This window comes from Saccharomyces mikatae, assembly GCF_947241705.1.
Source record: "Saccharomyces mikatae IFO 1815 strain IFO1815 genome assembly, chromosome: 16".
In the NCBI taxonomy this organism is placed as follows: Eukaryota; Fungi; Ascomycota; class Saccharomycetes; order Saccharomycetales; family Saccharomycetaceae; genus Saccharomyces; species Saccharomyces mikatae.
The window spans coordinates 33,911-49,495 of record NC_079271.1 but is presented as its reverse complement, the minus strand read 5'-3'; the positions used below and the strand labels follow the sequence as shown (position 1 = coordinate 49,495).

Genomic DNA, 15,585 nt, shown 5'->3' with positions numbered 1-15,585 from the left:
TCCATCATATCTACATAAGAAAGTTTGGTGGTATGGCAGAAGCAGCAGCGTGTGACACAGTCAGTCTCTCAAATATTCACACTACTACTTATTATTTTAATTATGTATGTAAGAGGTCGTTTCCGTACGCCGTACGTTGACACAGATTTTTGTATGTTTTTTGTTCTTTGGTCTTTTGAGAAGGAGTATTTTTCCCACCCTCTATATTTTCTATATATCTTGCTGCGCGTATAAACTGGAATGCTTAGTCGTTTGTTATCATGAAGATCTCATTCAATGCCTTGGAGTCCATCAAGGCAGCCCTCTTTTGCCTGATCCATTTAGAACGCACTGATAACCTAGTATTTACCGCATCGGGTATATTGGATGCAGATGCACTAGATTCCAATTTCGACGTTTTTTTCATTTTTTGGGTTTTCTTCGTCTCTTTTGCCCTTTTGTCCTTTTTCAGCTTCTTCTCTTCGCTCTTGTGCTTCTTGTGCTCCTTCTTATGTTTCTTATGTGTCTTATGTTTCTTATGTTTCTTATGTTTTTTGTGCTTCTTTTCATCATCGTCATCTTCATCTCCACTGTTGTCATCCTCACTCTTTCGTTTCTTCCCATTGGAGTAATTCCTTAGTTTGTGAGTCTTAGGATCCCAAGTACTTGCCAGCACTTCCCCCTTAACAAAATGGATACCCCATTTTCCGTCGATAATTTTCTGCTTCCTTTGAGTGTCCAGTTCCTCTGATATTTCACTTTCCTTTCCATTCAGCCTCCCAAGAATTCTCTGAAACACATCCAACCCAGCGCATTCACCGTTATCGAACTCGTCTTTTTTCTCCTTTCGCTTCAATTTCGCACCAAGCCCAACGTTGTCATCTTTGATTGACACTTTGATATGCGAAGTATGTGAGTTCATGGGGGATAGACCAAGACCCATACCGGGCTTCCATCCGAATTTCTCTAAAAATTGGTGTCCGAATCTCGACGTATCATTACTCCATGCAGTATTTCTGGGGTCTAATCCAAACCGCTGTTTGGTTCTTGTAGCTGCTAACCCCATCTCACTTGTTGTCTAATGGTGTACTTGCCTATACGTTATTACTGAGTACTTATCTCATCGCTTCTTTTCGAACAAAGTTTTTAGTATTTTTTTTTTTCTCTTTTTTTTTTTCATTTTTTATTATGAGTCCTTACCCGGTTGCACCTTTCTTGTAAGAGGACAACCGTGGAAGAAAAAGATCCTCACACTGGCGGCTAACCTGTCAATCATCCTATTGATTAATCACTCACCCACTTAGCAAAACAGGTTCAAAACAAGAGATCGCAAGGAACAAAAAGCAAAAGAAGGTAATAGGGCCGTAAGGAAAGTAGTATCCTTACACAAAACAATTGTTTATGGCTAGCTGTATGGGGCAAAGGATCGTAAGAGGGTATATTTCTCTCCCGCTATAGCCGCCATTTGTATCCCTCCTGGCTGCTCGGATCCCACAAAAGGAAAAGGGAGAGTTCGATACTTCCTTATGGTATGCAGTAACCGTTGGAGCTAGCGGAAATACACGTCAAATTTTGTGTACTTCCCTACTTTTATTTTTTGCATTTCTATTCACTATTTGTTGTGAATTACTTGCGATAAGCGCTTTTACTTCACTCCCCCCTCCCCCACTGTGAGCCATAGGTGGCACATTTTTTTTTTCTTTTCTGTGCTTTTTTAGTCCAACTTAACTTTTGGCGTGCGCCGATGTGTGAAGGATGGGGTGGTTCCGTGGAGATAGCACGGATAATTGACGGGCATGATTCTGTATCCGTGGAAGAGGAAAAAGCCAAGGCAAGAAAAGTGGCAATAACCCTCCTATGAAGAGATCTGCTGTCCCTTGGATGATTAGACCATACGTATATAACAATAACCCATTTGTCGGAGCCCGTGAAGCAAGGTGTCACTGTGATATTTCTATTCAAATTAGTATAACTACACAGGCAAAAGAGCTTTTTGCGTGTATAGTACTACTTTTACGTTACAAAATCACAGGAGTCATATATTTCCACACCTCATTATCCTCATAAGTGCATTAGTAAAAAGTGCCACACAAGCATAAAAAGAATTTTATTAGGTTTTTACTACATTCCGATCATGAAGGTTATGGTAGAAGATGCTGTTTCCGAGATGGAGCAGGATAACAAAGGGCAGAACGTGATACTATCTCCCAAGGCTTCTGCTTCTTCAGATATAAGTACAGAAGTCGATAAAGACACGTCGTCTTCTTGGGATAACAAATCGTTGCTACCAACTGGTGAATATGTCGTGGATAGAAATAAGCCGCAAACATATCTGAACAGTGATGATATCGAAAAAGTGACTGAGTCTGATATTTTCCCTCAAAAACGTCTGTTTTCATTTTTACACTCCAAGAAAATACCAGAAGTACCACAAACTGACGATGAAAGGAAGATATATCCTCTCTTCCATACAAATATATTCTCCAACATGTTTTTTTGGTGGGTCCTGCCGATTCTGCGAGTCGGTTACAAGAGAACTATTCAGCCGAATGATCTTTTTAAGATGGACCCGAGGATGTCCATAGAAACTCTTTATGGGGATTTTGAGCAAAACATGATTTACTATTTTGAAAAAACGAGAAAAAAATATCATAAAAGCCATCCTGAAGCTACAGAAGAGGAGGTCACGGAAAATGCAAAGCTCCCCAATCACACAGTTCTCAAAGCTTTATTATTTACCTTCAAGAAACAGTATTTCTTATCAGTGGTATTTGCAATCCTTGCTAACTGTACATCCGGATTCAATCCCATGATCACCAAAAGATTAATCGAGTTTGTCGAAGAAAAGGCAATTTTTCATAACATGCATGTTAATAAAGGTATTGGTTATGCTATTGGTGCTTGTTTGATGATGTTCGTTAACGGGTTGACCTTTAACCATTTCTTTCATACATCTCAATTGACCGGTGTGCAAGCCAAGTCTATCCTTACCAAAGCCGCGATGAAGAAAATGTTCAATGCATCAAATTACGCGAGGCATTGTTTCCCAAATGGTAAAGTTACTTCCTTCGTAACAACAGACTTGGCTAGAATTGAATTTGCCTTGTCTTTCCAACCATTTTTAGCAGGTTTCCCCGCAATCTTAGCTATCTGCATTGTTTTATTAATCGTTAACTTAGGCCCGATTGCATTGGTTGGGATTGGTATCTTTTTTGGTGGATTTTTCATTTCTTTGTTCGCTTTCAAATTAATCCTAGGTTTTAGAATCGCTGCAAATATTTTCACAGATGCCAGAGTTACCATGATGAGGGAAGTGTTGAACAATATCAAAATGATCAAATATTATACGTGGGAGGATGCATACGAGAAAAATATTCAAGATATTAGAACTAAGGAGATATCTAAAGTTAGAAAAATGCAATTATCAAGGAATTACTTAATTGCCATGGCCATGTCCTTACCTAGTATTGCTTCACTGGTTACTTTTCTGGCAATGTATAAAGTCAATAATGGAGCTAGACAACCTGGTAACATTTTTTCATCCTTGTCTTTATTTCAAGTCTTGAGTTTGCAGATGTTTTTCTTACCTATTGCTATTGGTACCGGTATTGATATGATTATTGGATTGGGCCGTTTACAAAGTTTGTTAGAGGCTCCGGAAGATGATCCAAAACAAATGATTGAAATGAAACCCTCTGCTGACTTCGATCAAAATTTGGCATTGAAGATGACGCATTGTTCATTTGAATGGGAAGATTATGAATTAAATGATGCTATTGAAGAAGCAAAGGGAGAAGCAGAAGATGAAAATAAAAAGAACAAAAAAAAGCGTAAAGATACGTGGGGTAAGCCGCCTGTAAGTAACAAAAAGGCAAAAAAACTGAACAATATGCTGAATGACAGAGATGGTCCGGAAGATTTAGAGAAAACTTCATTTAGGGGCTTCAAGGACCTAAATTTCGACATTCAAAAAGGTGAATTTATTATGATTACGGGGCCTATAGGTACAGGTAAATCTTCATTATTGAATGCAATGGCAGGATCAATGAGAAAGGTTGACGGTAAGATTGAAGTCAACGGTGATCTCTTAATGTGTGGTTATCCATGGATTCAAAATGCGACTGTGAGAGATAATATCATATTTGGTTCGCCGTTTAATAAAGAAAAGTATGATGAAGTCATTCATGTTTGTTCCTTGAAAGCAGATTTGGATATTTTGCCTGCTGGTGATATGACTGAAATTGGTGAACGTGGTATCACTTTATCCGGTGGTCAAAAGGCCCGTATCAATTTGGCCAGATCAGTTTACAAAAAGAAAGATATTTACCTTTTTGATGATGTCTTAAGCGCTGTTGATTCTCGTGTTGGTAAGCATATTATGGATGAGTGCCTGACTGGGATGCTTTCCAATAAAACCAGAATTTTGGCTACACATCAGTTGTCCCTAATTGAAAGAGCTTCCAGGGTCATTGTGTTGGGCACTGATGGTAAAGTTGATATTGGTACCGTTGAAGAGTTAAAAGCCCGCAACAAAACCTTGATAAACCTTTTGCAATTCTCTTCTCAAAATTCCGAGGAGAAAGATGAAGAACATGAAGAGGTCATTGCCGATGAATTGGGGCACATAAAGTATGAAGCTGAAGTAAAGGAATTAATCCATTTAAAAAAAAAAACTACGCAAATGTCACAAACTACAAACCGTGATAAAGCCATAGTAGATGGCCATACTAGCAGCAAAGAAGAAAGAGCAGTCAACAGCATCGGCCTGAAGATTTATCAGGAGTACATCAAGGCTGCAGTGGGTAAGTGGGGGTTCATTGCGCTACCCTTATATGCTATTTTAGTTGTTGGCACCACATTTTGCTCACTTTTCTCTTCTGTTTGGTTATCTTATTGGACTGAAAATAAATTCAAGAACAGACCACCTAGTTTCTATATGGGCCTTTATTCTTTTTTTGTGTTTGCTGCCTTCATTTTTATGAATGGGCAGTTTACCATTCTCTGTGCCATGGGTATTATGGCGTCAAAATGCCTAAATTTGAGGGCTGTGAGAAGGATTTTACACACACCAATGTCATACATAGATACCACACCCTTGGGACGTATTTTAAACAGATTCACAAAAGATACCGATAGTTTGGACAATGAATTAACTGAGAGTTTACGTTTGATGACATCTCAATTTGCTAATATAGTAGGTGTTTGTGTCATGTGTATCGTCTACTTGCCGTGGTTTGCTATTGCAATTCCATTTCTTTTGGTCGTCTTTGTTTTAATTGCTGACCATTATCAAAGTTCTGGCAGAGAAATCAAGAGACTTGAGGCTGTTCAGCGATCTTTTGTATACAACAATCTAAATGAAGTCTTGGGTGGAATGGATACAATCAAGGCTTATAGGAGTCAGGAGAGATTTTTAGCAAAATCGGACTTTCTGATCAACAAAATGAATGAGGCAGGATACCTTGTCGTTGTTCTACAAAGATGGGTGGGAATTTTTCTTGATATGGTTGCCATTGCATTTGCACTAATCATTACATTGTTATGTGTTACTAGAGCTTTCCCGATTTCTGCAGCTTCTGTCGGTGTTTTGTTGACCTACGTATTACAATTGCCTGGTTTATTGAATACCATTCTAAGGGCAATGACGCAAACAGAGAATGATATGAATAGTGCCGAAAGATTAGTATCCTATGCAACTAAATTGCCCTTAGAGGCGGACTATAGAAAGCCAGAAATGACACCACCCGAGTCATGGCCTTCCAAGGGTAAGATTGTTTTTGAAAATGTTGATTTCGCTTATAGACCAGGTTTACCTATCGTCTTGAAAAACTTTAATCTGGATATTAAGAGTGGAGAGAAGATCGGTATTTGTGGTCGTACGGGTGCTGGAAAATCCACTATTATGAGTGCTTTATATAGGCTAAATGAACTGACAGCCGGTCAGATCTTCATTGATGATGTTGATATAAGCCAGCTGGGGCTTTTTGATCTAAGAAAGAAATTAGCTATCATTCCTCAAGATCCAGTGTTATTCAGGGGTACAATTCGGAAGAACTTGGATCCTTTTGATGAACGTACAGATGATGAATTATGGGATGCATTGGTAAGAGGTGGTGCTATCGCCAAAAATGATTTACCGGAAGTAAGGCTACAAAAACCTGATGAGAATGGTACCCACGGTAGAATGCACAAGTTCCATTTGGATCAGGCAGTGGAAGAAGAAGGTTCAAATTTCTCTTTAGGTGAGAGACAGTTGTTAGCTTTAACAAGAGCGTTGGTTCGTCAATCCAAAATACTAATCTTAGATGAGGCTACATCTTCAGTGGACTATGAAACAGATGGCAAAATTCAAACACGTATTGTGGAGGAATTTGGAGACTGCACAATTTTGTGTATCGCTCATAGACTGAAGACTATTGTGAATTATGATCGTATTCTTGTCTTAGAAAAGGGCGAAGTTGCAGAATATGATACGCCATGGGCATTGTTTAGCCAAGAGGATAGTATTTTTAAGAGCATGTGTTCCCGATCTGGTATTGTAGAAAGAGATTTTGAGAACAGAATTTAATGTATAATATTTGTTGCATATTTTTTTTTCCTTATATTTATTAAAATGTTTACCGATGGAATGAGATAGTGATTGAAAAAAGAAAATCATCTGATGATCGTCTTCGAAAAGCTACGTAATAAGCCATAGGGAGGTATCATTTCATATTATATTATATACGCATACCCAAAGTAGAAGACTTTATTTTTTTAGCCCTTTTCATTTTGAGAATATTTCTACACATTAATTTATAAAATATCTAAAAAACTTCTGGGGATGTTTCGTTACTGAAAAAAGTGTACATGAAAACGAATTTAACAGTTCAAAGGCATAAAATAGAAAACTTAGTAGTGAAAATCCTAAAACCGAAGGAAATTTCAAATACGTAAAAGAAGTGAAAGATAAAATATAGTCTGAAATAAGTAAAAGAAGATTGAACTTTTTATTTAGTTTTTTTTTGCTCACTCTTCACTTTAACAGAAAGAAAAAAAATTTTGTTTAAAACCTATTTCTTTGAGTGCTTATGAAAAGTCACAGTCCAAAGAGTACTTCAAGTTGTCACTCGAAGTGAAGACACCCCAGTGCTTTTCAACATCGGAGGTACCGGAGGTGTTTGGCTTCCAATCTTCATCAAAAGCTTCAAAAACAATGACGTTAACACCCCAAGCTCTCATAGAACAGATACCTTCCTTCCAGAATTGCTTGGCATTGTCGACAGATGGGTAAGAACTTTCAAAGTTAGTACCATCGGTTGGCCAACCAGTTTCACCAACCCAGAAAGTAATATCAGTAGAACCTTTAGTAGATTGAATGACTTGAAGGGCTTGCATAATGTCATCAAAAAATGAGTAAGAAGCATTTTTCATGGTCTGACCCTGCCAGTAAGAGAAAGCATTAGCCATAACAAAATCGGAAGCTTCGATAACGGCAGAATTGTAACCGGCAACCAAAACATTCCAGGAATCGACAGTACCAACTTGCTTACCGGAATAAGACTTTCCGTCAGAATCGGAAATGTCAGCAACGACACTACGGACGTCGTTGATTTTATCAGCTAGTTGGGAGGCAGTCAAATCATCACGGTATAAAGCTTCGGAACCAACCAAGAAACCAGCAACGGTGGATTCTTTTATTTTTGGTAAGTATGTTTGCAAAGCAGCCTTTTCAGCAGCGTAGTGGCTATCGTCTGTTGGCCAAACACCAACAAAGATAGTAAATCCCTCAGCTTCGGCAGCAGGACCCAAGTTTTGCAAAGTGTTACAATCTGAGGCAGCGTAAACTTTGACAGTGGAAGTGTAGCTCTTCAAGGCTTGTAACTCAGTTTCGTAATCGGAAGTAGACTTACAAGTACCATCGTTGTTCTTAACACCTAAATTAAAAGCTAATTCACCAATAGCTGAAACTTGGGAAGCTGTGAACAATAGCGCAGTAGCTGCAGTAGCGAGTGTAGTAGAGAAACGCATCTTTTGGCCGTTTTTCCTTTCTTATCAGTTATTTAATACTCAATAAACAAAATGAAAGAACAAGAATCTTGGACTGTAAATTAAGAAAGGTATTCTTTATAAGGAGACAATTAAATCAAAATAAACAAATACTTCTGTTGCTGTTTCGTTCGTGACATTTTCTTTTTTTCAGGGCGAAAAACTGGAAGAAAAATTTTAACGTTTCTTTTACTAAAAATAGAACTGTATCTTCGTATAAAGCGATTATTACATGACATAAACAGCGCTGTCAGTTATATATTACTACTTACTTCGGCTGGACCATTGCTGGAGCATAGTTAGAGCTATCGGTAGACTGTCTTGGATAGGTATGTTTCCTTGGGATACAGTGCCGGGAAATTGCAGTTGTCCGGAAAAGTAATGGTGCAAGGCGGAAGATTCCAAGCTTGATCTCTTGAAACAACGCTTTAAATGGTTCCATTTCCCGAAGATAAGGAGGATGTTACAGGGTGTGTTTGATACTGCGCTTTTTCTTATTTTTGTGATATATGGCAACTTTGTTTCTGCCTTGTAATACCTTGACAATCCTTCGTCGTAGTGGAAATCGCCACTGTTGGCCCAGAGAATCTTTGTGTAATGTTCGGATGCTTCATTCAAATTACTTGCCATCCGAACGTGGTAGCCGAGTGGCTTTTCCTTGTATGCAACTCCAGGTGATACTACCTCTTTGCGTTGTGTGTCAACCGTTACACGTACGGTTTTTGGAATATTTTGATTCGCTAATGTGATGATATTATTTCTTCCTATATATACCAAATTTGTCAGATTTCCGTCCGTTTGTTTCTCAGAATTATCTGGCGCAATGGACAAACCTTCCTTGTAGGGCTGTTCGACAGATTCAACCATAAACGGTAACTGGTGTAATGGCGGGAATGCAAACGCATACTTTAAATAAGACTTGTTTTTCTTTTTGAACGTAGTATCCAGTAAGTTTGGAGGTGTCACATAATACTGTAATAGCGTAGCAAGTAGTAGACTATCTGTGATGCATTTCTCTGGTCTTGATTTTTTTTCGTGCTTTTTATCCTTTGACAGGTCTAAAACCACAATTTCTTGAACATTAAACAAAACCGCCGTTCTAGCTATTTGATACGCAGTAAAAGTGGCCTGCTCCAAGTTACAGCAGTTATCAATGACAGTCGTTGGTATGCATATCGAATAATTAACCGCATCAGATTCGATATCCATGACTTTCTTCAGTTTTAATAGCCCTGGCTTCACTTTTTTGGAGGGCTTCTTTTCACTCTTAGCATTCTCATATTTATGTTTTATTGTCATCTTCCACTATCACAATACACTTACCCTAATAAGTGTTAGTTATTGTTGATATCTACTAATCCTTCAGCTTAATATCTAAAATTGAGTCTGGTATTTTCAGCGATGACATCGAAAAAATTTCAAAAAGCATGTTTGGGTGTGCCCATCGTTGCAGCTGGTAGTAGCTGCTAAAGTTGTGATATATATCATGGTGTTGGAATTTGAGAATTCGCTTATAGTGACCTCAAAGTGTTCCCTTGGAAGAATAGACACAGCAATTTGGTCTCAGGCACCTCTTCTTTTCTTTTTTTGCTTCCAATAAAGTACTATCATCGAAAAAAAAAATTTAACGATTTATCGAAATGCTCCCAATAAGATAAAGGGCAAGATGACCACCATATAACGTTCCTAGAGTTTCCTGCATTAAAGTCGCATTGATTAAGGTGGAAAAGTAAAAGACAGCGTGGACTCGATGAAATCCCTTTTAGTGCACCTCTACAAATAGAACTCTTTTATATAAATATGACTAAGAAAAGTATATATGTGAACTAGCAGGGCATGGAAGTAATCACGTTAGAGCAAGAACAAACTTAATCGTATAAAAGAAAACTTAAAAAATGGGCTAAAAGGAAGCGTTTTGTCTACTGCCTAGTAAATCTTCTTCTTTTCATCAACGGATAATTCACCAGCGCCAGTGTTAGTAACCAGTAGTAGTCCACCGATGATGCTTAAGTTCTGGTAAAACTCATATTTCAAGAAGTCCCTTTTGGTGTTATTGTAAAACCAGTAGTTGTTCAATGTGATATTGTAAAAAGTTAAGATAAGACCTAACATAATGGATGCAAATTTTGTTTTGTAGCCAATGGCAAAACATATTGTGCCAATAATGGTCAAAACAACAGTAAACCATGATTTACTAAATGTGAAAGCAATAAACATTAGAACAATCAAGATTCTACCAGCAAACAAAAGATAACCCTTTGCTTTTTCGTTTTTGCTGTTTAATTCAGGAAGCATACCAAACGTGGTCTTGTTTTGAACAATTGAATCGCTGAATGCGATTAATAACCCACCAATGACACTGAAATTTCTTAGAACAAATGATGATCCTGTAAATAGCCCATAAACTAAGGCTTGAGAGACGACGCAGGCACATAAGACACCGGTGGCATAATTGGTTTGCTTTCTTAAAACTAACAAACTAGCACCGATCAACATGGAAACTGTAACGATCACTAAGAACACAACAACAAAAAAGTATGGATAGTGTTTCCACTTATTTAGATAAAAAATTTGGTCTGACCATTGTGATAGGATCCTAAACGAATCTTCATAAAAGGTGGCCACAATGAAAAATCTGGATAAACTGGGAATATAGGGCTTCAATTTATAAACAATTGCATTGTCAGTAAGTCCTTCAATCTTGGAGGCAAACTTTTCAAAAGATTGCTTCCATTGTTTGAAGATGCCAGAAGTGGACTGGTTTTGGTTTGATCTAAATTGCGCACCACCAGAGTATGGTCCTTGCGATGACGACATTGGCATACCGCCAAAATTTCCATTTGGTCCTCTGTAAGACATTCTTTTATCCTTTGAGTTTTACCTTTACTTCTTTTGAGCTATGGTAGTTGACTTGTGTTAAAAGTAAAGAAGGACACCTTTAACGAAAGATCAAAGGTGTCCTTTATTTTTCGCCTTTCTCATTATTCCCTCTTATTTCATTTTTCCAAAAATACCGAAAAAGGTAATTGTTACCCGAATGATTTTGTCAAAAGAACAAAAGAGCCGGTTCTTGGCAGTATTCGTTTATATTCATATATAATCTATACTATCTCTTGTGGTATTCAGACGAAGTATGACAACAAACTGGATGGAAGTTTGCCGGAATCGACAATAGCCTTTGCAGATTCTCCCAAAACCTCTTTTGCACTAGAAGCATTGGCCTTGATCTTGTCAGCAGTAGAAACTAGCTCTTCGTCATTCAAACTGTCAACAATCAAACCAATTTGTTCGTCAATTGCGGTTGCTTTGTCGGCATCGCCAAAGTAGTCGGCATCTTTGGCGGAGTTACGGATAGTTCTCTTGTTTTTCTTCTTGGCAGCCTTGGCAGCCTCCTTAGCCTTCTTTTTGTCAGCTTTAGCGGAAGCGTTGGCTTTGGCTTCAGATTCAGCCTTAGCCTTGGCTTCAGCCTCGGCCTTGGCCTTGGCTTCAGCTTCAGCTCTAGCGCCGGCTTCTCTTTCCCATTTCTTTCTTTCCTTTTCCTTTTTCTCTTCTTCTTTGAACAATTTGATACGAGGATCTTCATTGACAGCTCTCTCAACAAGCTTAACTAATCTTGCATTGTCAGCAGTCTTCTTCTTGTCTCTTGCAGCCTTGTTCTTTCTTTCAATATAACGCTTGTGGTCTCTGTTGGAGGAATCATCTGGAACATCTTCGTCTAAGAATTCAAAGGTTCTCCAAGAATCAAATCTGTGCCAGAAAGCGTAGAATTGTTCAACTTCCTTCTTGGAAGAATCCTTGTTACCTAGAGATGGAACCGGAGTTTTCTTGGAGAAACGAGCTTCAGCATCAAAAACAGGACCCCAAGCTTCATAGAAGTCATAAGTGGTACCCTTCTTTGGGGGAGCGACATCTGCAACAAAGTCACAAGAGTCATACTGAGCTCTCTTGTTGGAATCAGTTAGAGTTTCAAAAGCCTTTTGAATAATCTTGAAAAAGCCATCTTGATCCAAACTACCACCAGCGGCAGATTGCTTGTCTGGATGGTACTTGACAACCTGCTTTCTATGAGCCTTGATAATTTGGTTTTCAGTAGCTCTGAAACGCAACTTAGACAAACCCATAGCAGCATACAAATCAGCGGTTTTCCAGTCTCTAGCATCGTGAGTTAATAGATCCTCATCAGCCAATTCAGTGTCGAATAACAATTCGTCTGGATCGACATTAGATTCATCAACGGTTTTAACGTTCTTTTCAGCTTCAATCCTTTCGAACTCAGACCAGGTGTGGTTTCTTAAAGTTCTTTGAGCATGTTGTAAAAAGAACTTACCAACGGGTTCAACTGGACGACGGACGAATGGAGTCTTGGTAGCAGCGCTGTTGACTTCAACAGTGATGTCTGAGTTTAGAGTGGGTAAAGAGAACATTATGATTCTTGGTGAACTGTGAGACAAGATGAAACTTTAAAATGTATACTCCAGAATATGACCACTGAATCTTTCTGCAGTGATATTTCAAAAGAAACAAAACTTACTAGATTAAAAAAATTTCATCGCGAAGAAAGTGAAAAAAAAAAAAGGCAGACGCGGGTAAGGATTTTAAAATCTCTTTATACAATCGATATAGTACCATATTACCTTATGATTGTTGAAATATCTTCATATTTCCTCAAAGTGTTTAAATATGTAACTGTTTTATGCAAGAAATAATAATTGTATAGCTTCATCAATGATCTTTAATTTTAGATATTTATCATATTTTTTGTGAAAAGTTTATGTTTTTTTTGGTTTTTCAGGAAATGAAAAAAAAAAAGTTTTAATATGCTTCAAAAAGCAATAAATCTGCATATACAGACTTTTTAACAAATATCTCCACCGCAACAGAAACAGAATATAAACATAGAAAGTAACATTAGAAAATGACTACATCAAAGATATATGGCGACTAACTGATGGCACAATAAATAGATAGGTATAAATATAAATAGGATTAATAAATAAGCGGCAGAGCGGTCAATAATCGAAAAAACATTCACATGCCCTTACGCTTAAGATCTATCGTACTTGAAGGCTTCCATAGGTTGTAAGCCCCATTTGGCCAACATTGCTTTGTCTTCGTCCCAACCGTTACACATGGTCGTAAGCATTTTCTTACCCGTGAAAATACTGTTACAACCGGCCATGAAACAGACAAATTGCTCTGTCTCTTTCATTGTATAACGACCAGCAGCAAGTCTTATAATTGCTTTTGGCATGACAATTCTAGCTGTGGCAATGGTTCTCAAAATTTCATCGAATTGCAACTTCTTGCTCTTCGGATCAGCAAGCTCCTCAGCCATTGGTGTCCCCTTGATGGCAACAAGTCTATTGATTGGTAGGGACTCAGGATGAGGGGACATATTGGACAGCGTGTGAACGAACCCGATGTGGTCGTCTTCGCTCTCACCAAGACCCAAGATACCACCGGTGCAGGCTTTTATTCCGGACTCTTGGACATTTTTGATAGTCTGTAGCCTATCATCATAAGTTCTCGTGGTGATAACTTTACTGTAATGCTCCCTAGAAGTGTCAATGTTATGATTGTATGCGGTCAAACCTGCCTCCTTCAATTGCTTTGCTTGATCTTGGTCGACCATACCCAAAGTAACACATGTTTCTAGCCCCATATCGTTTACTTTGGTGACCATTTCTTGAATTCTTTTCATGGCTGATTTACGACCTTTCATATCTCTCCATGCAGCACCCAGACAGAATCTGGTGGATCCGTTCCTCTTGGCTTCTTCTGCCTCCTTGATCACTTCGTCCACCTTTACCATCTTCTCAGCCTTTAGTCCGGTATCGTTTCTCGAAGACTGTGCACAATACTTACAATCTTCAGAGCAACCACCAGATTTGATGTTCATCAATGTACACAGCTGTACCTTGGATGGATCGTGCCATTTTCTGTGCTGTAATTGTGCTGCATGAGTAAGTTCAAGCAGTGGGGTGTGATAAATTTCTTTCAATTGCGATTTGGTCCAAGAGTGACTTGGCTCCTCTAACGACAATGCGTATTGTAAAGCACCCAGAGCGCTGGCTTCTGAGGATGCAGTAGTGGATTTAACTGCCGCGTTGGTTGCGTACTTAATCAGGGCCGGTCTAGCGGTTGAAAAGTGACGGTAGATAGTTGACATCATTGTGCTGCAAAATTTAAAGTGAATCTCCCAAACTCCTAGAATATCAGTTTGAAAAACTCAAGATCTGAGGAATTTTCCAACGAGCTTGGAAGCAAAAAAAGCATATGCCTCTTTATATAGATCTACTAACGAGAAGAAAGAAAAAATAAAAATTGGAATGTAGCAAAATGACCGACGAACTACATAGCTTGTAAATACAGATTAGGCTGTACGCAGTGGCTTCCACGTGAAACCTCTGTGTGTATCAGAGTGGCAGTGATGGTTTTAGTGCTTTGCACTTTTCAACAACTTTTTTCGATTATCATATGCCGGGAGAATGACTTCGAAAAAGACATGCGACTGGTTCCGCGAGTCATCTTGACATGACTACCGTTTACCAACCAATAAGCCAATTTACAACCTGTTATGAGAAAAGCGTAGAGAACGGTAACCATGAACTAAGATTTGCGGAGCAGCATTGTCAGAAATCAAAAGAATATGATTAGATGTTCTATACATATCATCTGGTATGTGCTAGTCTGCTATCCAAATGATTGCCCTTCTGGATATACAAATAAAATGAAGAATGCGACTTTTCACGAACCCTAAGAAGAAACTGCTCAACTTCAGAAGTTCAAAGAAATGTCGTCTTTCAATTGATGCTGAAAGAGCAAGTATACTCACATGTCTAAATACTTGTTCCCGAAAAACGATAGTTTGTGTACCATGTTCTAAAAACCGTGTTCTATGGCTACTCACTTTCGGGTGGTTATACTTGTCAATCCCGTACTGAAAACGTCATCCTTAGAGCTTTCTCTTCCTAGTCAAAGCTCAAATTTTTGAATAATAGTACTTTTATTTTTTCTTGATATGCTGCCTAGTTACGTAAGTTCTAATTAAGCAAGGAGATAATTAAAAAATAACTGCGACCACATCATAGTTATTAGGAGCAATTGATTGAAATGAGATAATTATGTAGCGCAGATAATTCAAACTGCTAAAATTAAGCGTAGTTTTATCTTGCATTGAATTGGCAAACAAAATAAGCTAACCATTAGCTAATTTTTGGCGTACTTGATGTTTTTCTCAAAAGGCTATGATAGTCTGGATTCTTTCCTGGACTGCAAATAAGATACTGCGTCATTTCGAGAATTACAACCTGTTCGTGGTCATGTTAACCATAACTCTGTGTGCGCAGGAGAGATGATTAATGATAGTAAGTGCATTTTCTAGTAATGCTACAGTATATGGTAAGGTAAATACTCACGATTACTATGAACCTATGGCGAGGGCAACTAAGTGATGACTATATCTGTTTCAGTAAGTTGGGGCCGATAGTTAGATGTCTTTTCATTCTATTTTGTAGCACCATCTCTCTCTCCTCGAAGTGGTCAAAAATCAATTAACTTCCAAGAGGATAGGGCGGT

At 38.3% G+C, this 15,585-nt stretch overlaps 7 protein-coding genes across 7 annotated transcripts; 1 reads left to right on the top strand and 6 right to left on the bottom strand.

Moving 5' to 3' along the window:
- Positions 1–244: 244 nt before the first annotated feature.
- PXR1 (telomerase inhibitor) lies at positions 245–1,045 on the bottom strand (the record flags this gene model as incomplete). Its single annotated transcript, XM_056226046.1, has 1 exon — positions 245–1,045. The coding sequence occupies one exon, from the start codon at positions 1,043–1,045 to the stop codon at positions 245–247; it is 801 nt and encodes a 266-aa protein (XP_056079803.1).
- Positions 1,046–2,113: 1,068 nt separating this feature from the next.
- Positions 2,114–6,547, top strand: YOR1 (ATP-binding cassette transporter YOR1; the record flags this gene model as incomplete). The annotated part of the gene is made up of 1 exon (XM_056226045.1): positions 2,114–6,547. The coding sequence occupies one exon, from the start codon at positions 2,114–2,116 to the stop codon at positions 6,545–6,547; it is 4,434 nt and encodes a 1,477-aa protein (XP_056079802.1).
- Positions 6,548–7,047: 500 nt separating this feature from the next.
- On the bottom strand, positions 7,048–7,989 carry BGL2 (glucan 1,3-beta-glucosidase; the record flags this gene model as incomplete). The annotated part of the gene is made up of 1 exon (XM_056226044.1): positions 7,048–7,989. The coding sequence occupies one exon, from the start codon at positions 7,987–7,989 to the stop codon at positions 7,048–7,050; it is 942 nt and encodes a 313-aa protein (XP_056079801.1).
- Positions 7,990–8,271: 282 nt separating this feature from the next.
- On the bottom strand, positions 8,272–9,306 carry UPA1 (putative methyltransferase; the record flags this gene model as incomplete). Its single annotated transcript, XM_056226043.1, has 1 exon — positions 8,272–9,306. The coding sequence occupies one exon, from the start codon at positions 9,304–9,306 to the stop codon at positions 8,272–8,274; it is 1,035 nt and encodes a 344-aa protein (XP_056079800.1).
- Positions 9,307–9,933: 627 nt separating this feature from the next.
- Positions 9,934–10,866, bottom strand: ERV29 (the record flags this gene model as incomplete). The annotated part of the gene is made up of 1 exon (XM_056226041.1): positions 9,934–10,866. The coding sequence occupies one exon, from the start codon at positions 10,864–10,866 to the stop codon at positions 9,934–9,936; it is 933 nt and encodes a 310-aa protein (XP_056079799.1).
- Positions 10,867–11,129: 263 nt separating this feature from the next.
- Positions 11,130–12,431, bottom strand: ZUO1 (zuotin; the record flags this gene model as incomplete). Its single annotated transcript, XM_056226040.1, has 1 exon — positions 11,130–12,431. The coding sequence occupies one exon, from the start codon at positions 12,429–12,431 to the stop codon at positions 11,130–11,132; it is 1,302 nt and encodes a 433-aa protein (XP_056079798.1).
- A 620-nt stretch (positions 12,432–13,051) lies between these two features.
- On the bottom strand, positions 13,052–14,179 carry BIO2 (biotin synthase; the record flags this gene model as incomplete). The annotated part of the gene is made up of 1 exon (XM_056226039.1): positions 13,052–14,179. One exon carries the CDS (start codon positions 14,177–14,179, stop codon positions 13,052–13,054), a length of 1,128 nt encoding a protein of 375 aa, XP_056079797.1.
- Between the last annotated feature and the right edge of the window lie 1,406 nt (positions 14,180–15,585).